The sequence below is a fragment of the Myxocyprinus asiaticus genome, chromosome 7 (genome assembly GCF_019703515.2).
Source record: "Myxocyprinus asiaticus isolate MX2 ecotype Aquarium Trade chromosome 7, UBuf_Myxa_2, whole genome shotgun sequence".
Classification (NCBI taxonomy): Eukaryota; Metazoa; Chordata; class Actinopteri; order Cypriniformes; family Catostomidae; genus Myxocyprinus; species Myxocyprinus asiaticus.
Genome location: NC_059350.1, coordinates 36,011,453 through 36,037,912, shown reverse-complemented (window position 1 = coordinate 36,037,912; position 26,460 = coordinate 36,011,453). Strand labels below are relative to the sequence as shown.

At 39.3% G+C, this 26,460-nt stretch overlaps 1 protein-coding gene across 2 annotated transcripts in view; it reads left to right on the top strand.

Annotated features, from left to right (window-relative positions):
• Positions 1–26,460, top strand: part of apbb2b (amyloid beta (A4) precursor protein-binding, family B, member 2b) — a 91,977-nt gene that overhangs the window by 55,210 nt on the left and 10,307 nt on the right. For both annotated transcript variants that reach the window (XM_051703697.1, XM_051703696.1), the window contains exons 6-13: positions 11,688–11,905; positions 12,035–12,226; positions 13,019–13,093; positions 13,372–13,425; positions 14,774–14,859; positions 15,180–15,240; positions 18,633–18,779; positions 20,372–20,499. In XM_051703697.1, coding sequence (XP_051559657.1) covers positions 11,688–11,905; positions 12,035–12,226; positions 13,019–13,093; positions 13,372–13,425; positions 14,774–14,859; positions 15,180–15,240; positions 18,633–18,779; positions 20,372–20,499 — 961 coding nt within the window. The remainder of the gene's footprint in view (positions 1–11,687; positions 11,906–12,034; positions 12,227–13,018; positions 13,094–13,371; positions 13,426–14,773; positions 14,860–15,179; positions 15,241–18,632; positions 18,780–20,371; positions 20,500–26,460) is intronic.

Sequence of the window (26,460 nt, the reverse complement as noted above, 5' to 3'; positions counted from 1 at the left end):
GATCAACCATCCTAATGCAAACTTGAAAACGTTAACATCTGAGAAAATTCCTTACTGTAAAAGGATACATGAAAACATTAAACAGCCAATGAAGTGTGTGCATTTAGCCTACTTTTTAAAAATCATTCAAATAAATACACTATTAATGTGAGTATCGATATTTTCCTCTTAATATATTTTCAGTGTAGTGTTTATTTTTAACACATTCAGGTTGTTTAGTATGAATTTGTGAATTCAAACCTGCATGGTCTCCCAGCGAGAACTGACGTGATTGTCGGTGTGATTGATACAGGCAGACCAGCGGATCAACAATGCTTGTTGCCATGTTATACTTAAACACACTATTAATGGTTCATGCGGTAAACATAATGTTCATCGATAGAGAAATGCTTCATGATTATCAAGGCAAAAGGCAGTGCGCCCTCTAGCTGTGGATGACTGTATAGATAGTCTTTGTCTATCTGCTGAGAAGGATATAGCTGCAGACAGAGGTCCAAAAAGGGGCAGGAGCTCCAAACCACTAGCAAAGATATAGGGAGCCCCTAACCTAACCCTTTCCCTAACCTTAACCGTGTGTGAAAGTGGCGCCCCCTTTTGGAGTTGCCACAACCCTCTTTTGGAGTAACCCCGCCCTCTTTTGGAGTAACCATCCTCGTTTGTAGATTTCACCCCCATTTGGAGATCTCAGATCTGCAGCTACACCTACTTGTATCTGCTGGCAAGATTACTGAACACATTTGTGCTGAAATTTATTAATTGATGATCAATAAGCTTAAAGGTGCTGTAAGCGATTTTAGCCGTTCTAGAATTTCCACAAACTGAGCCGTTGGATTAGCCATGCCCCCTCTTTTCAAAACCCTCACTCCAAAGATACCAAATGAGCTTTATTGAGACAGACTTCATGTAGAAACAGTTGTAAAAAACAACAGTGGCGGGGGCTTGGATAGCTCAGCAAGTAAAGACGCTGACTACCACACCTGGAGTCGCAAGTTTGAATCCAGGGCATGCTGAGTGACTGCAGTCAGGCTTCCTATGCAACTAATTGGCCCAGTTGCTAGGGTGGGTGGAGTCACATTGGGTTAACCTCCTCGTGGTCACTATAATGTTGTTCTCGCTCTCGGTGGGGCGCATGGTGAGTTGTGCGTGGATGCCGCAGAGAATAGCGTGAGCCTCCACAGGTGCTAGGTTTCCACGGTAACGCGCTCAACATCATGTGTTAAGATGCTCGGATTGACTGTCTCAGACATGGAGGCAACTGAGATTCGTCCTCCGCCACTCAGATTGAGGCGAGTCACTACATCACCGCAAGGACCTAGAGCGTATTGGGAATTGGGTATGCCAAATTGGGGAGAAAAGGGGCGAAAAAAAAAACAACAGTAGCAAAATAGCGCCTTCAACTGACAACTGTTATGAACAACATGGCATAAAAAAAGCATTAAGCCTCAATAATTAGCTGAAACTACAATACTATGAGAATGCGCAAAATGATCGATAGGCAGAAAGCATCACTAACCGCGGGCCGCGGACACTTTTTTGTTTGCTATTTACAGAGTCTAGTGCTGTCACAGAGACAGGTGAGAAATCTCACGACACTTATTTCATTAATATCTTTCAGGGAGTAGGAAAATTTTTTCACATGCCTTTCCATAAAAATTTCACGTACAGCACCTTGTATCTGTCAAATTATTAATGGCAAATAATCGATAGTTGATTATTCATGAATTTCCCTATTTGAGACTTTTTTATGCAGTGTACAAAAGGCAGTGGATAAATAGACTTACTTGTCTTTCTAAACAAGAACAACTGAGGAGCTGCAACAGGCAATTTCAAAGTGAAAACATTGTCCTTTTACATTATTTGCAATAGTTTTACTCTTCCTCAAAAGTACAGGCACATCTTCCCTGCCCCGTGCCTCGAATTTGTTCAATGGAATTGAAGCAATGCTTGCAAAGTTTCAAAAACTGTCATGTGCACTAACACGCGATGTGTAAATGAATGTTTTGTGAAAAACAGTGCGGAAAACATGCCTTGATTGATTATCTCTAAGTAGATTTCTATTATATTTCGCTTCTTGGCTACGATGGCTGTTTGGTTGAAAGTGTTCCCTGACACCCTTTTAAGCCATTTTGGACCAAATGTACAGTGCATTCCGAAAGTATTCAGACCCCTTCATTTTTTTACATTTTGTTATGTTAGAGCCATATGCTAAAATGCTTTAAATTATTATTTTTTCACATCAATCTACACTCCATACCCCATAATGACAAAGCAAAAACCAGATTTTTGATAACTTAAAATAAAAAAACTGAAATATCACATTGACATAAGTATTCAGACCCTTAACTCAGTACTTAGTTGAAGCACCTTTGGCAGCGATTACAGCCTCAAGTCTTTTTGGGTATGATGTGACAAGCTTTGCACACCTGGATTTGGGGATTTTCTGCCATTCTTCTTTGCAGACCCTCTCAAGCTCAGTCAGGTTGGATGGGGACCGAGTGTGGACAGCCATTTTCAGGTCTCTCCAGAGATGTTTGATGTTAGGTTCAAGTCCGGGCTCTGGATGGGCCACTCAAGGACATTCACAGAATTGTCCCTAAGCCACTCTTGCATTGTATTGACTGTGTGCTTAGGGTCATTGTCCTGTTGGAAGATGAACCTTCAGCCCAGTCTGAGATCCTGAGTGCTCTGGACCAAGTTTTCATTAAGGATATCTCTGTATTTTGCTGCATTCAGCTTTACTTCAACCCTGACCAGTCCCCCTGTCCCTGCCACTGAAAACACCTCCACAGCATGATGCTACCACCACCATGCTTCACTGTTGGGATGGTATTGCGCAGGTGATGAGCGGTGCCTGGTTTCCTCCAGATATGATGTTTGGAATTGAAGCCAGACTGTTCAATCTTCATTTCATCAGACCAGAAAACCTTGTTTCTCACAGTCTGAGAGTCGTTTAGGTGCTTTTTTTGTAGGCTTTCATGTGTCTTGCACTGAGGAGAGGCTTCCGTCAGGCCACTTTGCCATAAAGCCGCGATCGGTGGAGTGTTGCAGTGATGGTTGTCCTCTCTGAAAGTTTCTCCCATCTCCACACATGATCTTTGCAGCTCAACCAGAGTGACCATTGGGTTCTAGGTCACCTCTCTTACCAAGGACCTTCTCCCCCAGTTGCTCAGTTTGGCTGGGTGGCCAGCTCTAGGAAGTGTCCTGGTTGTTTTAAACTTCTTCCATTTAAGAATTATGGAGGCCACTGTGCTCTTGGACACCTTCAAAGCAACCGAAAAATTGTTGTATTTGTGCCTCGACACAATCCTGTCTCTGAGCTCTGCAGGCAGTTCCTTTGACTTCATGGCTTGGTTTTTGCTCTGATGTGCATTTTCAGCTGTGAGACCTAATATAGACAGGTTTGTGCCTTTCCAAATCTTGTCCAATCAACTGAATTTGCCACAGGTGGACTCCAATCAAAGTGTAGAAACATCTCAAAGATGATCCAGAGAAACTGGATGCACCTGAGCTAAATTTCAAGTGTCATAGCAAAGGGTCTGAATACTTATGTCAATGTGATATTTCAGTTGTTTTCTTTTTAATAAATTTGCAAAGTTATCAAAAATCTGGTTTTTGCTTTGTCATTATGGGGTATGGAGTGTAGATTGATGTGGGAAAAAAATTATTAAAACATATTAGCATAAGGCTGCAACATAACAAAATGTGTAAAAAATGAAGGGGGTTTGAATACATTCTGAATACGCTGTATATATTGTATATCGAATATTTTCAAAAAAGGCTGAAAAAATTTAGTACTTTTAGCTATATCACCCTGCCCTAATGACCAGGCATTGGGTGACACTGCAGGAAAAATGATCCCAGGGTTGTCGGGGTAACAGAAAGGGAGGTGGGTTTTTGTGGTCGCACAACCAATTGTATGTCACAGATGGACAGGAAGTTAATATCTTTCTTCCTGCCTGATTTGGATAAAAAAAATAAACAGCAAATAAACAGAGTCTGTCGCGCTCTCTCCCACCCTGTTTCTCCCTCTCTCTTTCTCCATCAGTCCCTCGCCCCCCTCTACCTCTGCTTCCCTCTCTCGCTCTTTGGTTTCCTCATGTCATCTGCTCTGCTTGCGGCTGCTCAGTCATGATGCTGGGTAAAGACTACATGTTGGCCATTGTAATAGTGAATTACGAGGGTAGGTACCTTGTGTGTGTGTGCCTATGTACAAATGCGGCTGTGAGTCCGTGCTGCGCATGTAGCTACACGCCTGGTTGCGTGTGCATGCTTGTAAATGTAGGCGGAGGAGAGAGATAAAGCAGAGAGGATGCAATGAGGGGTGTCACGAGCTGTGTGCTGCATACTAAAGTTTGTGCATATGTTCATGGCAAGCACTTAGCTCCATTTGTGTGTTTATGTGCGCTTGTGCACAAATTTTACAGCTGTGCTCCCTCCCCCTCTGTCCAGCAGATGCTTTATAGACTGCAGAGAAAGAGAGGAGAGACTGAAAGAGAGGGGTGAAACGAAAGTGGGTCGAATGTTAGGATAAGCATAGTTACTATATGCAAACTATATGTCTGTCTACCTGTGTCTGTCTCTATCTCTCCCTTGTGTTGTTTAAAAACAAAGTGGCTGTTTTTGTGTAAACATCCAACTAATTATTGATCGTCAACCTGATTATCTCTATTTTTTGTATTTGTGTCCGTATAAAGGTTTTGTTCTCTCCAAAAATAGCAATGAAGTTTTTAGAAAACTGAAGTGACCCACTCATACATCAGGGACTGCAACTCCCATGATACACCTCTGCTCAGCATAATATCTTGTATTAAAGAAACTACAGCTCCTTTACTGCAGTGCCTCATTATCTTGTTGACAGGGAAATGGGGGACAGGAGATGACTCTGAGCACTAGTAGTGTTCACTTAGCATGACGGGAATAGATAAGATTTAGATGACTAAACTGGCTAATAACATTTTAACTCACTTAGTCAGTTCTGGTGGCTAATTATTAACTCATCGAAGTGATACTTGCCTTAAAGAAACAGCAAGGCTGATTAGTTCCTGTTCATCATTCATATAATTGGGTGTCCTGATAGGATTTTTCAAGGAGGTCTAGAATACCTGGAGAAAGCTTTCCATTAGCATTCCCATTCATTTCAATGGCAGTTGTCCAGCTGGCGCAGGACCCCTTGGAAGTTCACAATTTGAAATCTGCCATCATTGCTCATGGATACTCAGTTCTACGTGCAGGTATTTGTTTAAAGCCAATCACTATAGCCATAAATGCATGTGACTAATTACTCTGGAGCAACAAGAAAATTACATTATTACCTCATTGATTGGCTGATGGCACCACAGAATGTACACCAGCCCAAGCCCTTAACTAGCAACTTTTTTTTGTTTTGTTTTTTAGCTCTCTGATATACTGTGTATATATATATATATAAAATCTGATAGAAATAGAAACTGTCTAACAAAATAATTGCATGACTGGTTAGGATAAAAACTTGACATTTGTGGCATAATGTTGATTATCAAAAATATATTTTTGACATGTTTTTGAGGCATGTTTTTTTTATTTGAAAAAATAAAAGTAAAAATTAGGCATGTCTTAAATCTGTAATCAGCAATCGGCTGATGGTGCCTAGATTCAGGGCCAATCACTGGTAAGTGTGATTTCCCTGCCTCTGCTTTTGATATCCCCCCTTCTGGTTGTTCATTTTTTTTTTTTATCTCCAGATGGGATATGTTTCTGTTTCTAGTCAGACTGAATGCATGCATTTCCCATATCCAACAGTAGATGGTGCTATTAAGTAAAGTCCCATTTGGACGTGATTAGTTTTCCGGACAAGTGTCTGACTGTAAATTAATTATTACTGCGGACGTCTGTAATGTTTACCGTCAATTTTTATGGGATAAGGGATGTCAGTAGAGATCCCAGCGATCTCTAACCTGAGATTATTTTACTGGCTGTTTTACAGAAAGTAAAAAAAGATGTGAATCTCTACCGGCTCAGGAACGTTCAGCAAGACAGATGGCTGATGATCAAATTTGTTATTTATCTGAGAAATAGCTAATGTTAGCCCTGCAGCAAAATGTTTTTCAGTTTATGCTAATGCCTCAGTGGCCTGTTAATTGTTTAACATTATTTACAGTTAAGACAGTTAATTGTCAATACAGTTAATTGTTTGAATTCAGTTCAGTTAAAATAATTATTTTCTGTGGTTTTTGTCTACAGTTTAAGAATTTGAGACTGTGTTTGATATAAATTAGATTTTTGTCTGTATTTCTACATTAAAAATTAAATGATGACATTCACAAAATTATTAAAATATAATTTTTAATGTCATACATAAGTTTTTAAAGCTTTAAAGGAAATCATGTAAAAGTTTATTATAAATAAATTATTTCTTAAGGTTTATAAAGAACGCAGCTAGGACAAAAGCATGACAATTTGTATGACAATTATTAATCAAAAGCTGGTAAACAAATCATAGATACTAAAGATTTCTCACTGGAAAGGTTCTGGAGCTTGAAGTGGATATATCTCTCTTATTTTTGAACGTATCTCTACTGTGTTGATGCTCTCATGGTTTTAACTGGTTGCCAGTATATCACAATGGCAAGGCAAGGCAAGACAAGGCAATTTATTCATAAAGCACAATTAAAAACAACAGGTAGTTGACCAGTGTGTGCTGTACATTATTAAAATAAGTACATAACAACGAACATAAAAAACACTACTAAAATCAACATAAAACACAATGGCACCAACATATCTCCAATCATGTTTTAGCTAAAAAATTATCTTTTATAGTGACAACAGAACTATGCAGAACTGTTAATTCAAATAAATGTTAGCATTTCACAGTTAATGTAAATTAAATGTAATTTTACAGTGTGTGGCATTAACATAACTTCAGCATATAACTTGCAAAACTGTGGCAAAGGGCACTTTTAAAAGAAATATCCTTGATCGGATCAGTATTGGCCAATCACAGTGTTAAAATATTGGTGATTGTATTGGCCTGAAATATCCTGATCAGTGCACCACTAGTAAAAATTATTTTAGTGTGATAAAATAAGGAATTTACCAGCGTTACAACGCTATCCAGATTACAGGGTTTACTGGTGTTATGTTGTCATGACAATGAAGTTGTAAAATTGGAAATGACTTAGCAATATTTTCACAGTAAAATAATCCTAACTCTTATAATGTGTCTTGTGGCTATACATTTAACTTTTTGAAATTTTAATGATTATGGACTGGCCCAATTCACTTGTACCCATTCAGTGAGTACTTGATATGTCATGTGAAAATGTTCCTCTTAGAATTCTTTCAAACACACTCAGTGTAAAAGCGTCGTAGGTTTAGTAAGGATGTATTTCCTGGCTTGAATCTGTTTAGCAGATGTGAGTTAGAGACTGCAGTGTTTTTTTTTTTTTTTGTGTGTATGTGTGGTTTCTCAGATTTCTTTGCATGAATAATGCTCTTACTAACATCTGAAACATGAAACAAACATTCCCAGCTGCTGTGTTAGGACAGAAAGAACAGTAGCGAGTTCATGCGTATGTGTGTGTGTGTGTGTGTGTGTATGAGTGAGAGATTTTACAGTATGATTGAGTCCACAAAAAAAAAAATGCCCTTTCATTGTAGCACCCTCGGTCAAACACTTTATTTTAGCTCCTTTAAAGTGTTCTAGCAAGCAAATGTTATGAATATTATTCTGGTTTTGGGTTATTTGCTTCAGTGTGTTGTAAGACACAATGGTAAACAGGCTTATGTTAAAGGTGAAGTGTGTAATTTCTCTGCCACTAGCACCAAACGAAATTGCAAAAATAATGACTGTTTTAAAACATGTTTCACGAATACTCACTCAATCTGCCATTGGTCGGACAATGGTACTATTTTAGGCTGGTCGAGATTGTGACACTCTCAGTCAGTTAAAAGGGCAAGTAAGGAAGCGGGAACCAGCAAATCACACTTCGGGGTGATTTATTTTGCTGCTTTTTACAGAAAACTCAACGTTAAGTCCTTATTATAAGGTTTCGTATAAACGTAAAGAATTGCTGCCATCCACAGCGTTTTCAGCTTCCAGTCTCTCTCTCTCTCTCTCCTTCATTGTGGCTTTGTTGTTCTTTTATTTCCCTCCAGCATTCACTGTTAATACAAAACAGCTTTCAGAGATAATTTTCCCCAGGTGTCAATCCTTACCGTTCCCTCTCTCCCGGCCTCACTTTCCACAGATGTCGCTCAGCCACAGCACATCTCTCCACATACCCCCATCGCCCGACTAATGCCGGAGAGCCATCCGGCTTGTCACTTACAACAACCCCCTCATTTCTAGAGAGGAAATCTGCCACAGCCATCTGCACCCCCGGCCTGTGGAACTTAAAAGGCTAGAGAGCCAGATACCAACGGGTGATATGCATGTTGGTATCCTTCATGCTGGAGCCACTGGAGCGGGGCGGGGTCTGAACAGAGGGTGAAGGCTTGCCCCAGCAGATAGTACCGGAGGGTGAGGACCGCCCACTTGATGGCCAAACACTCCTTCTCAGGTCTAAGGATTTGGTCCAAGAGCCGCTGAAACATAGCCGGGGCCCCGAACCAACCGAACGGAAGCATCACGAATTGGTGTAATCCAAACGGTGTAGAAAATGCTGTCTTTTCACGGGACATGGTAGTTAAGGGGATCTGCCAATATCCTTTTTTTAAATCCAGTGTCGAATAAAAGCGAGCTGCGCCTAACCGATCAAGCAGTTCATCCATCCGAGGCATTGGGTACGCATTCAATTTAGACACTGCATTGACTTTCCTATAATCCACAAAGAACCAGACCGAACCGTCAGTCTTTGGGACCAGCACCACCAGGTTTCTATTACCCCCATATTTAGCATGGCCTGTAATTCTTCCCAAACCACTTTTTTATTGTGTTCAGGTAATCGGTAGGGACGACTGCATACCACTACCCCTGGGGTCATTTCGATATGGTGCTCCATGAGATTCATATGACCGGGAAGAGACGAGAACACGTTGGAGAGTTCTTCTTGCAACTAGGCAACCTCCGTGACTTGTGATGGTGAGAGGTGGTCTCCGCAAGTGACTGGGGTGACCTGATCTGTGGCTTTTAAGTTCACCTCCAGTCTGAGCTCCTCCTCTGGAACCACCATTGCCAAAGTCACGGGGACTGCCTCTCTTCACGGTTTTAGGAGATTGAGGTGGTAAATCTGACATGCACCGCCTCTATCCGTGTGTTTAACCTCTTAATCGACTTCCCCAACTCGCCGTGTGACCTCAAAGGGTCCTTGCAGTTTGGTGAGTAATTTAGAGCTCGTTGTGGGGAGCAATACAAGGACTTTATCTCTTAGTGTAAATTCCCATATTTTGGATATCGCGTTGCGTAGTCCGCCAGAACCAACACAAAATGATGACCGCGTGCCATCGGCTCTAATGGCCCAACCAGGTCCATGGCAATTCTTTCGAAGGGGACCTCAATCAATGGAAGTGGGCGCAATGTCGCTTTTGGGGTGGCCGCGGGATTCACCAGCTGACATTCACGGCATGCGGCACACAACCTGCGAACATCCCCGTGAATGCCTGGCCAATAGAAGCGGGCCATCAGGCGATTTAGTGTTTTTTCCTGCCCTAATTGACCCACCGTCGGATTATAATGGGCCATCTGGAATAACATTTCCTGATGGCTCTTCGGTACTAACAATTGGGTTGTATCTTCTTTCATCTAAGCATCCTGCATCACATGATACAACCGATCCTTAATAATCGAAAAATAGGGGTATGATAGAGCAATGTCTGGCTGGAGGCGTTGACCATCAATCAATTTCACACAGTCAAAGGTGTGCTTAAAGGTTTCGTCTTGTGTCTGCCTCAAATGAAAATCCCCTGCAGGGAATCCTCTAAGCATGGGGGAGCCGCGGCCATCCTGACATGGAACTAATATAGACGGCCCTGGCACCTTTATTACAGGATCCATCCACACATATTCCCCTCAATAAAGTTGTAAATTCTGGCCAATTCATACCCAAAATTAGTGGATGGTGAGGTGGGGACTAACCGCAGCCTCGAAACTATGCTGTTGTCCCCGAAATTGAATTATGACCATCACTAAAGGGTAATTTTGAACATCCCCATGTACACACCTCACCTTCACCCTTCGGTTTGTACCCAAAGCTTCAGAATGAACCAAGCTTTGGTGAATAGAGATTTGATTACAACCTGAATCCACCAAGGCTTGTTATGTACCCTCCTTAATACTCTCTAGTACCTGGTATGCTCCTGCTCGATCGAGGGCGGGCTGTGGTGCATCGGGGATCCGGACCAATGTCCCCAGCTCCATTGCCAGGCATCGGTCCTGGAAGTGCCCAGGTTCCCCACAGCTTCAGCAGACTGGCCCAGGCTTCACAATCACACCTACGGCAGCAGATTCACCAACCTGGGGAAGAGATCGGAGAGAGATAGGGGAAACCTGTGGGTTGAAAGATCCCTGGGCACTGGGAACTGGTTTAGGGGGTACAGCTTCCTGTTTCTGGGGAGTCGGAACAGGACAAGAGGAAGGGGATGGGGGAGAAGGAGAGAGAGAGAAAAAAAAGAGGGCTCGCCAGCCCCCTGAACCACTGCCAAGTGGTCCTCAGCCAGCTCGATGGCTACATCCAGCAATGCCGGACGGTGGCACTGGACCCATTCTGCCATCCCCTTCGGTAGCCGGGAAATAAATTGCTTCAACATCACCAGATCAACTACGGCCATGGCGTCGCGTTCGGCTGTCAACAACCACCACTGGCAGGAGTCATGGAGCTGTTGAACAAAGGCAAATGGGCGGCCAAAATCACAAAGCGTCAGAGAACAAAACTGCTGGCGATGCTTTTCTGGACTGTTACTAACCTGCTGCAGGATGGCTCACCGCAGCTTCTCATACTCCAAGAGATCTGCCACCGGCAGATGCTGGGCCATGAGCTGGGCTTCCCCGGTCAACAGAGGCAAGAGGTGGACCGCCCACCAGTTGTTGGGCCATCCCCAGGACCTGGCTGTCCTCTCAAACAGCTCTATGAAGGCCTCTGTGTCGTCCTGTGAGCCCATCTTTACGAGCGTGACGTGGGGGATGCCCGAAGCTGTAGCCGGGATTGCGGCTGCAGTTTCATCCTGGGGCAACAAGCTCTGCAACACCTGCCGGTCCTCCACCTGGGTCTGAAGGAGCACCTGGAACTTTTTGAGGAGAATCAAGTCTCAATTGACTTGCTTGTCTCTTCATATTAAGTTGGTATAGTAGAAAGTATTTTAACATTGGAAAAATCATTTACTTGCTATGTTCCTCATTTGTAAGTCACTTTGGCTAAAAGTGTCTGCTAAATTACTAAATGTAAATCACACCTCAGCTTTTTGGTGTGATTTTTTTTCTTTGTATTTTTGGCTGTGATAACGTTGTACCATTAACTGTGCCATTAACAGCATTCACAGTGTTTAAACATAATATTTAAAAGCATTAAAGCATTACAGGGCACTCATATCCCACAGAAAGACACTGTGATGGAGTGAGTCATTATCTATGCTTCAACAATTTAATTATTTGGTTGCCACTTGTAATGTCATCTAAACAATTCAAAGCTGTTGTCCACATGTTGGGAGTCTTGGATATCTTAGTTGATGGGTATGTGGGGACCACGCCTGACCTTGTGTATTTGTGTTTACAGATATCTGGGGGGAGCAGTCATTTCAGACAGACCCTGATTTGCCTCCAGGATGGAAGATGATGACAGACATGGCTGGTATTTATTACTGGCACATTCCAACAGGCACCACACAGTGGCAGAGACCCATCCCATGCCATCCGGTGCCAACCGGACCCAAACATGCCAGCCGTAAACACTCCCTGGGCTCCTTATCACCCTCTCCCACCCCGGATCATGAGGTACACACACATACAAACACACACTTTGAAACCATGTGGTTATGCAAACTGGACTTACCCTAAATCAGTTTTAATCTGGTAAACGTTTGATTTATCCACATTTATATCTTTTTTTTTTTTTTTCTCCAGTCAATGTCTCATGCCGATGTGTTTTTTGGAGCATCGAGTCATTCAGGCAGCACCACTTCTGAGAGCTCCTCTGACCCTGCCCCCGTCCCGTCCTCTTCATGTCTTGAACCCATCCCCATCCTCTCCTCAAACTCTTCTGTATCCTCTGACAGCAATGTTCCTTCCTGTGGATTTGTCAACAGCTGCTACTTTGTAAGTCTGTTCATCAGCCTCCCGTTTTACAGCTGTCCTGCCCATTCTCTGGGTGTTTAGGTTTCACAATGAGTTAAGTTTAGTTCTGGATAAATAAGTGGCTTACTTATACATTTATGAGTAAAACACAATCTATGGACAAATTACAGTTTATAAAACCAGGGAAAAACCAGTTAACCAGTAGCAGTTTATTACAGATTTTACAGTATTGCAGTGATTAAACTGAGCTGGTAAAATGCTTTGTATAGCCTAGTTACAGGTGGGATTGGACAGTATGACAGTTTAATCTGAAAATGTTAGAAATGTGTCTACAATCACAACAGTATGTGAGATTTTTGTGTACTGTTTATACTTTTGGTATATTTGTGCAACAATTAATGGGTAGGATGGCTTTAAATTATTTACATGTGAGAGCAACGATGAAACATGGAATAATGCGAAAATACATAGTGGGATGTGTCCAAAACATGCCAATATGAGAAATATAATGTGACATTTCCCATTCATTTATTATAAATAATCTGATCTTTTGGGATGCGTCAATCATCTTCCAAATAAAATTAGAAAATAATCGAATTATATTTAATTCAGTGGATTATCCAGAAATAGGCATTGGTTATTAAAATGTAAATAATTTTTTGTTGTTGAATGTCCTGCAAAAGTGACTATACTGTGATGTATATCGTGACATCTTATAAAATTACTCACGCCCTGATATGCGATATTGGTCATACCGCCAAATCCTTGTTACTAGCAATAAGGTTAAAACTGTGTTTGTGTGTGTGTTTGTAGCCTCGTTCTTCATCCCTACAGATAATGCCAGGGAAGGACAGACACTCTGAGATGCGCCATCGGGAAGAGGACAAGGTAATCAACTTTTTCACTCTCAGAATTTAGTGATAAACAGTTTGATTTCTCCTCTGATTTTTACAGCAACTATAACACTTAAAGCAAGAAATCTACATCCATACAGCATCCAGCCAAACGCACACACAATCACACACATTCAGCAGGCTTCATACACATACATGTACATATGCTTGTCGGGTGATCTTACAACCCTGTCTTGTTTCTCTCCACCCACCCACCCTTGACCCCTCAACCTCCCTGTTTGTGTGTGTGTGTTTGTGTGAATAATGGTGCAGAAACAGCCATGGAGTGATTTTGCAGTGGGAAAGATTGATAGTGAGATCTGGAAGGTTAGTATTTCTTAATTACCTGCAGAGCCAAATACACAGTAGGATGTCATACAGAACTGTCAACACTTTGCTCTGTTTGACACAGGGTCCAAAATGAACTTTATGCAACACTTGCCAATTGGAGGGTGAAATTTATCAACCATATATACAGTATTTCTCACCAGCTTTGTCCCTATGATGAAAGGGTTATTTAACTGCTGCTACTTATATCAACAAGGGTCATACTATGGCTCTTACAATTTAATTTAATCCACGTATTATGTTACAGTTCCTAATTAAGTTTTGAATTGGCCTACTCACATTTGCCCCTTGGCAAGTGTTAATTTTGGACCCTGGTTCTACACACTGAAATGCATCCTTAACAGAACCCAGAGCTCTGAACACAAGCCTGCTTTAACTATATGGCTCTTGTCCATATGCACCATAAGTACTTGAATAGTCTTATATAGTGCCTCAGAACATAAAGCTTTTATCTTTCAGGCTCAATTTCATGTATTTGGTGTCAATGCTCTGAATAAGAGAAGTCCTAGGAAAAGTACTGGAAATGTTCTATAGTTACTGTAATTTTCTGTAGTTATGCTATATTTAATATATGCTATATACTTTATATTTGAAGTGTGTATGTTATACAGTACTTCAGAAAATGCTTTTTGTGAGTACAATCTCTATAAAATGATTAAAACATTTTTTTTTAGAGGAATCATGAACAACTGGAAAAGTCATGGTTATTCATTGTTTAAAAGGTACATGACTTTTAAGAGTTTGTTTTTTTTAATAAAATTTAAAATATAAAATATATATATATATATATATTATTTTTGCCCTTGTCAAACATCTCAGATCTTAAATCTTATGTATCTGACGGATGCAATATGTGTTCTATGATATCACAGTCAACCAGTAGATGTTCCACTGATGTAGTTGTGTTCTCAGCAGATTTTCTTTCTGCTGCTTTATACCTTCCTCACCTTTTGACCTTTAACCTCATCTGAGCATGGCTTCCCACTTTGCCTGTATGGCTTGAGTCTGCATGTTACTGCAGAAAAGTGATTGATCACTCTTAATTTCTCCTTTTTCTCTTTTTACATTCATTTTGAAAAAATGCTCAGGTATTTTTCTTCAAATCAAGTGTTCCTGTGTCTCTGTTTAAAACGGGTTAATCATTTTCAGTTCAGTTTATTAAATCATTCATTGCAGGTGCTTTCCTGTTTTAATGAGTTTAGCTGAGCATGATCTGCAAAAACATGCACACAGATCATAGCACTGGCTCTAAACTTGGCTGTATGTGACTTTGCTTTCTATTTGTGTGCTTGTTTTTAAGCATCTCTGTTTTATCCCTCTGCCTCAGGATCTACAAGCGGCAACAGTGAACCCTGACCCCAGTCTAAAGGAATTTGAAGGAGCAACTCTCCGCTATGCCTCCCTCAAGCTACGGTGTGTTTGGGTTTACGTAGCCATAGTTTAGGGAAGAATTTGTCCACAGAAGTTAGCTAAATATGACAAAATCTGTGTTTGTCACATTAGGGGATGACCACATTTGGAAAAGTAAAAACTTTTTTTTTAAATTCAAATATTTTATATTTTCTTTTAGGGGTAGGATCAGGGTTATGGTTATATAGTGTAGGGTGTAGTTATTATAATTAGTTTTATATAAAAACATGGTATATTGTGTTTTCCCTTTTACATAGCTAAGTTAGCATGTGAGATGCAAGCTGCATATACATCTTCTCAATTGTGTGTGTATATGTGTTTAGAAACCCTGCTCCCATTGAAGAGGAAGATTCCAGTAGTATTAACAGTGACCCTGAAGCCAAGGTGAGAGAACATACTGCAGCTATTCAAAGATAACAGCTCTACAGAGAACTTATTTTAGTCTTGAGGGAAGGATCCAAAATTAACACCCAATAAGTGCCAAATATTAGTAAAAATTGGCTTTTACGAGTCACTTGCCAATTGGCCTAGTTGTTTATTTTTATTTATTGATCTTTAATGTGGAAGAACTGCAATAATACATGGTTTAATTTGAATTGTAAGAATGATAGCCGGACCCTCGCTAATGTAAGAGATGGGTGTGATTTAAACCAAACATATACATACCTTCTACTATCTGTCATAATTTGCACATCTTCTAACAACTTTTTTCTCATTGGAAATGTTACCACTAAGGATTTTATCTAGGATGTCTAAAATTTATTTTTGGCCAGAACCTCTACAAATGTGGAATTTCAATCACATCAAGTCACAATATTGGCCCTGCTTGAGGTTAACTTATAGTTTAAGAAATAATTTACATTCTCTTTCAACATAACTTTAACCTGTCTTCTCTCTTCTTCTTGTGAGCATGTTCATCTGAAATAAGCATGGCAAATACATTATTTACCATTTTTGATTTATATGACAGCAATCTTATAATCATTGTTTATTACTTGTTCCCTGTTTGTTTATTTTTGGAATTTGGTGGTGTTGTCAGGCATTTCCAACTCCTGATGTAATACTAAATATACAGTGCCATCTGCTGACTCGTTAAAGAAATGCACATGAACTTCACTCTAGGAAATATGTGGAAGGGGGTAATGTAATTGTCTTGTATTTATGTTTAAGTCGTTCACAAAACAACAGGGAATTCTGGTGTTAGCTGAAAGCACTAAACAACTCCAAGTCTGTCAAATGACTATGCAATGAAAGGATAGTCACATGCATTTGGGTCAGTGACGTGCACAGACCTTAGCAGGGTTGAAAGGACATGGACAGAGTGTGTGTGTGGGGGGCAGTAGTTTTTAAAAAACACAAATATATATATATATATATATATATATATATATATATATATATATATATATATATATATATATTCTAAAGCGATTAAAGAATTGATTTATAAAAGAATCACATCAGCAAGAGCTTGCATTTGCAATTTCTCTTACATTATTAATGTTATTACTGACTAGATAGTTTTGTGTTTTGTCTGTCTGTTGTGATAAGGCCCTCATGTAATCTCTGTGTGCAGAATTCCGAATTGGAACACACTTGCATGCCCATTTATGAAATATTTGGCTAAGTTGATTTTGCATGCAGCCATCAACAACAATATAGTATTATCAGCTGATTTTGAAGGGAAGGAAAAAATTAAATTCTGTCATCATATGCTCATGTCACTCAAACACTGTATTTTTTTTGTCTGTGGAAGACTAAAGAAGTTAACGGAATTAAGGCTGTGTCGATACAATCAAATATCTATATATCGCATTACTTTTACTCTTGTTATTATATTGATACTTTAGATTCATGTATTGATAATTATATTCAACTATTTGTGTATTCATATCATGCAAACACACAACAAAGTTGGCACATTGTTACTTCCACTCACCAAGAGACAAAAACGTGATGTTTCGAGCTACATGCTCTGAAATATACCCAAATGAATTGTAATTGAAAGTGTAATTGATTTGTAATTTAATCAAATTATATTATTGTGATGTATCGCAATATATTAAACCATGACATGTGTATTGCAGTACATATCATATTGTGAGGTGCCAGGTGATACCAGCCCTAAACAGAATGTTCATGCTGCTCTTTTCAAAATAAAAGTAGTCCATTGGATTTAAATGTCATAAATTCCAACTATGTTCTTCTCACAAAAATGTATAATATGGACTCTATTTACGGTACCCTTATGGTGATTATTTTATGTTGAGTTTGACAGCCACTGGTCCTCGTCTACTTTAGTTTCATGGCAAAGAGCAGCCTGGACATTCTGCTAAATATCTCCTTTAAGATTTATTTATTTATTTAGCAATATCAGCGCAGTAAATGATAATAAAGTCTGCAAAGTCCGACTGGACCTGGTTATGACCATGACTTCACATTGATGACTTAATTCTTAATTTTTCAGTTTCGAGTTATCAGATGAGAATTTATCTGCTATTCATGTTACAATTCAATATATACCTCTATCTCCCTCATTCTCTCCGCCCAAGTCATTGTCTCTATCCATCTTTCCCACTCTTCCTCTTGGGGCTCCGCTCTTTCAGCAGCAGTTAAAATCAAACTGAATAAGGATGACAACATTGTCTATTAATTATTTCACACACACACACACGCACGCACACACGCACATGTTGGTGTGGCGATCCTTACCCTAACCCTAACCCTCACAAAAAACTTTCTGCATTTTCACATGTTCAAAAAAACATAGCTTAGTATGTTTTTTAAGCAATTTGAATAATGGGGCACTAGAAATGTCCTCATAAACCACATTTATAGCATAAGACCCTTGTAATTACCAGTTTGTAACCTAAAAAAAAGTCCTCGTAAACCACTTAAACCTGCCCGCACACACACAACACACACACGCACATGCACACACACACGCGCGCACGCACGCACACACAAACACTCTCATAATGGTGTGGTCTCATCACAGAGTTTTAAACAAGAAAATCGAATGAATGATGTAACATTCTGGTCTCAGAGCGCTGGGATAATAAGGGAGGAGGGAAAAGAGTGGAAGATGAAAGAAAAGATCTTCTAGTTAAAGGGATCTTTCCATTTGATCTTGGCACCATGCCATGAAAGTGTGTCTCTGTGTGTGTGTAAATGATGGTGAACTTGAGGATTACAGACTCAGGCTCTGCGTTGTTTAATAAGAGAGTGAGGGGTGAAGTGATGCTGAGTTTTGTAAGAAGAAAGGACATCTCTCTCTCTCTCCCTCTCTCTCTCTTTTCAGCTGCAGCTATTCTAAGAGGTTGCCATGTGAAAATATAAAGAGGTGTTTCCTTATTTCAAAATCTCTCTCTGCAGAGGAGGAGGATTTTGGATTTGAGGCATAATATAATATAATATAATATAATAGATAAACAAGATACTGTACTACTAGACTTGTTCCCCTGAACACTGCGAATGTTATATCTTTTAAGTCTTAAATATTTGCTTTACTTTACTTATATGTAATTTCCCTGCTGGAAAAAGTTTAAACCAGACATAACTGGTTTGGTTGTCTTAGCTGGTCTCCCTCTGTTTTTTTTTTTTTTTAAAGAGGGATTTTGGGCACTTGTCAGATCAGCCAGACTGGGAGACCAGGAAACCAACTTAATCTAGTTTAAGCATTTTTTAATTTTTACATAAATTTTTTTTTAGCAGTGTTATATAAAGATTATGGTTGCAGTGCTGTGTGTAATATGTTGGGTTTGTGTTTATTACAGTGTTATGCCGTGCGCTCTCTGGGCTGGGTAGAGATGGCTGAAGAGGACTTGGCTCCTGGTAAAAGCAGCGTCGCTGTTAACAACTGTATCCGTCAACTGTCCTATTGCAAGAATGACATCCGAGACACCGTGGGCATTTGGGGAGAGGTGAGATACACCGTCTCTCTCTCTCTCGCTCTCTCTCACTCACACACACTCACACACACACACACACACACACACACACACACACTAGCTGTGTCCGAATATGCATACTTTCCTATCAAATAGAATGCCAAAAACAGTATGCCAATAGAATAGGGTGTCAGAATCCTCAGTATTCATAAAAAGAGTAAGCGAGAAATACCCGGATGATCTACTACATCCGGCGATATTCCGAAGCGCGCATCCACTGGACACTGTACTATCCCATAATGCCTCGGGAGCTGAGGAGATTTCATATTAAAAATTTAAAGAAAGAGCAGACAGTCACGAGTCGGGCGGCTCTTTTCAACCCTAAGTGCTATATTTACCAAAAAAGATGTTCCTTGTGCTTAAATGGTGCTTGTCTAACAAAACCAGAGCAGATTATTTTCATTGTTTTTGTTACTATGGCATACTGTACATTCAGGTCATGGGACAATGCCCACATTCCTGGATGAAGAATGTCCGGAATGTATTCATACTACTCGCATGCATACCTAAAGGATGCACTTTTTTACTAAAGTACATACTCTGACAGTATGCAACTTCAGACACAGCAATTCATTTAAAGTTACCTACAATGTGTTTCCAAACATCCTGTATTCCTGTATTAGATTGAAAAAGAGAGTTTTCATAAAACAAATGAAAGCGCCCAGAAAGAACAAAAGTAATGGAACGAGGGATAGCTGATAATGTCATGGACGAAGAAAGCAAGTGAATATAAGAGGGAGAGGATGAATGAGAGTTTAATGTGTTGTGACAGGACACAGAGGAGGAGAGCCTGTGTTCTGCTACCTTTTATTTTCTGGTCTGATCATTTATTTATTACTTCCAGCACACATACAAGTACAAGCATCCTAAGACCTTACAATTGTGACGTCACTGTTTCAAAACATAGTGAACAACTCAATAATCTTTTATATTGCTCTGGCCGTTAGATATGTAGAAATTGCTGCATTAGAAGCCAACCTTGATTAATTTACTACGTGAGTTAAAATGTCCAATAAAAGGAGGTTACCGATATGAAGTGAGTAATATTAGTTTTTCATTAGAAAATGAAAATTCATAAGCACACTCCTGACTCTAAGGCTGTTCCAAATGGTAGACAGCATAATTATGTTGCCTTCTAAGATTCCTACCTTCAAGGCAGCATTGCATCTGTCCTTTGTGGAGAAGACAATTCCGAATGGAGCAAGAGAAATATTGATTATAAATATATATATTTTTTTATAAATTTTAAAATAATAAATTAATTCAATACTGAAAAATTACTAATTAAAATAGTTCAGTATAATTACAAATTTAGTATTTTACTCGATATCAGGGTATCGCATCGTAAGATGAGTAACATACTAACACTAAACTCTATTGAAATGAAGTCTTCTGTGTGCTTTGCGTGATGAGCGCTTTTTGTTTGACATACAGAGTTGTGGTCCAGTCATTTAAAAATGTTCATTCAGTTAGGATGATGCATTTCAAGGCAGCTGCCCTACATAGGTTGCAAGTCAGCTCACTTTAGTTTTTAATTTTTTTTCCTGGCTTGTGTGTGTGTCCAGGGGAAGGATATGTACCTCATTCTAGAGAACAACATGCTGAATCTGGTCGACCCTATGGATCGCAGTGTTTTACACTCTCAGTCAATCACAAGCATTCGTGTATGGGGCGTTGGCCGTGATAATGGAAGGTAAGCACCAGTCGCAATGGCAATGATTGGTATGGGCTAGTTGAGGATAACATGTTAAATGATGAAGAGCTTATGAAATGTGTAATAAATGAGAGAGATAAACTGAACTTAACTGAATGTTTGATAACACAATATTATTTATGAGAATGCAGGAGGTGTTCCTAAAGTTCTTCTGGCAATGTCACAATTTTTGATCATTTAAAACACACACACACACACACACACACACACACACACACACACACACACACACGCTACAGCTCTCTGATCCACAGTCTTATTAACAACAAGCCAACTTTCTACTTTGCTGATCTTGTTCGGTTAGCTTCTCATCTAATCTCTCTGACTCACTGAATGTTTGTTCAGAGCTCTGCAATCTCTTAGAGCAAGCAATTTCTGCATTGTTAAATCAGATTAAGACCATTTTAAAGACTGAATTGACCTAAAAAAGCTATTGAATGGAGGGGAAATAAATGTACGTTTTTGACATTGCAATACTTTATCAGTGGAAAAAGTAAATACCGTATGGGCATATACACACTACAAGTTTTGTGAGTGACAACTGCAATCCCTTGTATTATTGTTTTGTGTGTGTACAGAATGCAGAAGTCAATTCTGAAATTGGGGTTGATATGGTGATAACCCAAGCAGTGTTTAGCATCTGTTTGATGTTCTGTTTTTGGAGTTGGCTATATATATATATATATATATATATATATATATATATATATATATATATATATATATAAAGAAATATTAGCACCAAGGTCAAGTAAATCGCTGACGACAGAGGTTCAATGTTTTGTTTATGCTTTTTAAGCTTCTACTTTTAAACAGTTGCACTCTTTTGACCATAATATATGGGTAACCCCTAGACTGCAGGGCTGGTGGGCAAAATATGGTATCAAAACAGTATAAAAAATTTGTGAATGAGTCAAGTACTTTTGGTTCTGTGATGTTCTTGCACCACACCTTAAACAAACTGTCAAAATGAGGGTGCCGTCACTGCATTAACAACCAGTTTTTCTTTTCATGTCTGTACAATACGGTTAAAGGAATGTTCCAGGTTCAATACAAGTTAAGCTAAATTGACAGCATTTATGGCATAATGTTGATTACTGCAAAAATTAATTTCGACTCGTTCCTCCTTTTCTTTAAAAAAAAAAAGCAAAAATCGAGGTTACAGAAAGCACTTACAATGGAAGTGAATGGGGAAAATTTTGGGACGGTTTAAACCAGGGGTCGGCAACCTATGGCATGCATCCCAGCATTGGCACGTGGAGGGGTAATCCCTGGCACGCCAGCAACGGAGAGGAGTAGACTATTTTATTTATATAAATTTTGCACCTGCATTCCAATCTACATCTTGACATAAACCTTCCTCATGATCGCAACGTGTTTTCATAAGCTGAATGGGAGGCTAAACAAAAAGTTAAAATGTGACAAGACTGCAGTATACCCAACCGACCCGTGCAGCATGTGCAAGTTGTTCACGCATCACGAGCCGGCAGCGCTTCACTTTCGGTTAATCGCACAATAAATGCACCCGCTTTGCTACGGTCAGGCTGCGCGGATGACAGCCTACATTCCATGTTTCATTTGTTTCTATTTGCTTTCAGAACAACATGTGATGTAATATTGAAAACACCACTATTAATCCTTGAGATTTCCAACGCAGCATACAGGTACAACCTCCTTAAACCATAGTCACACTCAAAATTACATTAAACGATTAAAAGAGAAAACATAAACCCACACCGTGGGGTTCAAAAATCCAATTCCATAAACATGGAAATAAAGTTTTAGGATTTTGCAGGTGCCATTCACTGAAAAGGGCTAAATAGTTGATCGGCTTATGATGTGCGAATGGCTTGCACGTGCAGTGTTCTCTCATTCAGCTGATGAAAACATGCTGCGTGATCATGAGGAAGGATTACATCAAGATGTAAATTGGAATGCAGGTGCGAAAAACTTCTTATAAATAAAATAGCCTGCTCCTCTCTTGCTGTTGATTGCGTGCTAGTGAATACATGATTACAATAACACAGTGGTATAGTAGTGTCTGAAGAGGTGGGCATACTGTGAATTTATGAAGGAAAAAAAAGTATATTGGCTGTTGTAATATCAGGGTAAGTTTCTTGCTGGCATTGTGTACAGTTCACTACTAAGAACCATGATATGGTAACTTGATGTTAAATACGTATTTAAATGAATAGGTGTCATTAATGTTCTTTTCATTAGGCTACTATGAAAATTGTTAATACTTTATAATTACTCTAATTAATAAACTAATACATACTTAATAGGCAATAAATTGTTATGCATTGTATAGCTAATATGAGTGTAGTAATGTTCACGTTAACACGTTATCTAGAATTACCATATATAGCCTACATAAGAATTAATGGCTATTTGTTTTATTTGTGTACTACAATGTGCTTTTCTGTTTATAGTGAAATTGTTTTTCTACTTAGAATTATAAATTGAAATGATTTGATATCACGAGAAAAAGGCACCACCAACAGCAGTAAAAGGCAAAAAAAATTTAGTTTAGCAGGGAAATAAATTTATAGTGCAAATTATGGTTATTCCAGGATTGAGCATTAGCATTAGATGCTGAAAATGTCCCGCCCCTTACTGAAACGGAAAGTATGATTGGTTAGCAAATATGCAATCATGTCTGAAATGAATGTTCTGATTTGTGGATCAGCTTAGTTGGACTGTCTGTCATGCCAGTGCCATCAGTTGCGCTCCCACCTCCCGCTGCTCCATGCGCATTTAGAGAGAATCACTGTACAGTTTTTAAAATAAAATAAAAAGCACAATTCACTCATTGGTGCTGCGCCATTGCGTTAGTAGATTAAAAGTTCCAAGTCAAAAGCCTGCTCGTTGTTCTGGCAGCCATACGTATCATCACTTATTTTAGGTGGGCATATGCAAAATCTTAAGAAAGTTAGGTGGAAATACGCCGTATGCCTGCGTATTCCCTAGACTACACTACTGCAATGACATAATACAAGAAATTTGTTTGTTTTTATTCTCCCCAATTTGGAATGCCCAATTCCCAATGCACTCTAAGTCCTCGTGGTGGCGTAGTGACTCGCCTCATTCCGGGAGGTGGAGGATGAATCTCAGTTGCCTCCACGTCTGAGGCCATCAATCCGCACATCTTATCATGTGGCTTGTTGAGCGCGTTACTGTGGAGACATAGTGCGTGTGGAGGCCCACGCTATTCTCCGCGGCATCCACGCACAACTCACCACGTGCCCCACCGAGAGTGAGAACCAAACATTATATAGCAACCACGAGGAGGTTACCCCATGTGACTCTACCCTCTCTAGCAACTGGGACAATTTGTTTGCTTAGGAGACCTGACTGGAGTCACTCAGCACACCCTGGATTCGAACTCGCGACTCCAGGGGTGGTAGTCAGCGTCAGTACTCACTGAGCTACCCAGGCCCAGTATAAGAAATATTTAAGATTCCACACAATTTCAAGATCAGTACTCAAATAAGCAAATTTGTGACTAACTTTGTTAACTCCCTTTGTACAAAAGGACAGGTTTTCTTTCATTAATGCACTTTCACAAGATGCTCTGTGAAAATTCACATGCAGGATCATGATTATATCATAATCATTGGGTTTTGCATCAAACTGTTATGCTGATAATATCATTTGTAATTAAAAATAAACAATGAAATTAGAAAAATGTTAAATAGAAACATTTTCACAAGTGGACTCATACTTAGCATGTTTTTTTTTCGGTGTGTGGGGGGAGGGGGGTGTTGGCACAGCCATTGACCAGGAAAATAAAACATGGCTTAGTGTCAAAAAGGTTGCCGACCCCTGGTTTAAACACAGATATGTGAAGCTTATAATTTTATAAAAGCACATGCATTAATTCTTTTGTTAAAACGTAATTATTATTTCAGCTTTAAAGTTATTCACTTTGTCATTTACAGTCATTTTAGGGTTTTAGGGTTTGTTGACATTACATCGTCATGGTAACAAAGTTGTAAAATTGGCTATATCTTTACACAGAAAAGGTTTGTAAGTGATTTTATAAAAAAACAAAAACAAAAAAAAAAAATGTTAACCACATATTCTTTATTTCTTGTAATACTTTTGAAAATGTGAGTATTTAATTTATTAAATTAAATTGGCCCCCGTTCACTTCCATTGTAAGGGCCTCACTGTAAACTCGATTTTTGCTTTGTTTTTTTTTTTTTAAGAAAAGGAGGAACAAGTTGAAATTATTTTATGGTAATCAACATTATGCCACAAATGCTTTCGATTGAGCTTAACTTGAACTGAACCCGGAACATTCCTTTTATAAATACAGTTGTCAATCCCATAACAACCATATATAGCTGCAGTGTATTTGTAGCCTATATGAAATTAGAAATAGCCTAGCTTTGAGAATGTTTTGAGAAAAATTCAAAGAGTAGCCACTCATAATGCATCTTTCAATTTTAAAATTCAGTCAAATGCTTGGGGATTAAAGAAATATTTCACCGAAACATTTAAATTTGCTATTATCTACTTACCCTCATGATGTTCCAAACCAGGTTCAGAAATTAAGGGGGGCTTGGGGCAAAAAATCCATGTGAAATTCAAAATGTGGGGGGAAAAGTGCCCCATAATTAATTTTTCTGTTTTTTATTCATAACATCTGATTTATGTTATGAATATATGTTCTTAATATTCTGTTCTAAGCCAACTTATACAAATTATCACATAAAATATGACTTGATATTTTTTAAGGATGAGGTAATATATTCTCAGTCTAAATATTCAGATTGAGAACATGAATTGGAAATGAACTGATTAAAGAATATGAATAAAAAAATGACCATGTATACTGTAGTTTATATGTTAAAGAAAAAATGCTCTCATAAATGTAAAACATGCCCCATAAAATTAAATCCAGGGGGCAGTTGTTGCCCCATCATGGAATAGTTAATATCTGACACTGTCCCAAACCTTCATGATGTAAGGATATATACTAAATGCCTAGAAACCTGCTTCCAGAAGTCATCACATTTCAGTTAGCGATTTTAGATCTGCAAACTTCAGCATGTTGGCACCTGTAACTTTCTTCATGTCTTAACTGGCTTAAACACTCCATGAGAGATTCACTTAATCAGTCTGTGTTAATGTATGCTGATGTGGAGACGCACTTCTCCACCCCCATCACACTAAAGGTCACTATAATGATTTTGGACTGAAGAAGTCGCCCTTGTGAAAGGAGGACAGAAATAAAAGATTGATGATCGAGAGACGAGAGCTAATGAAAGTTTAATCCAGTGATATAGTGTGTGTGTGTGTGTGTGTGTGTGAGTGATGCAGGGGTGGAATGCAGCATACTTCATCAGGGCTGCTGAATCACAGTTTTGCCTCTGTGAGTCTAAGCATTACTACTTTCTGACCAGCAGAGGACACTCATCATCTGCACAGTCCACAGGAATCATGCTTTACTCTGGGCGTTGTCAGATTTATTGTGTAGCATACATTTATAAGTATGTGCTTGTGTGTACTCACCATGTTCCCCTATGCTAATATGCCACTAAGCCCATCAGGAACATTTTCCACCCAGGATCCTGCAGGAGGATACCGTAGTGACAAGCGGAAAGGGAGGGGGAGGGTAGAGGGAACACTGGGATTGGATGAAAGGAGAGAGAGCGAAAAAGAGAAGGGGGTAAAAAAAGAGAGAAGATGAGCGTAGAGAGGTGAGCTGCTTGTTTTTAACAGAGCAGAGGATGAGTCAAGGAGGTGAAAATCTGTATAAGAGGGGAGCAGAATAATGCTACAGCTAGAAAAAACATGTTACTTAACTAGATGTGAGTATTCTTTCTCTGTTTCTTAATTTCTTTCTTTTCATTCTTTGCTCTGTACATTTAAAACATTACTCAAATGAATGAATGAAAGGCATTTTCTACAGCATCACATTTGGTGTCAGTA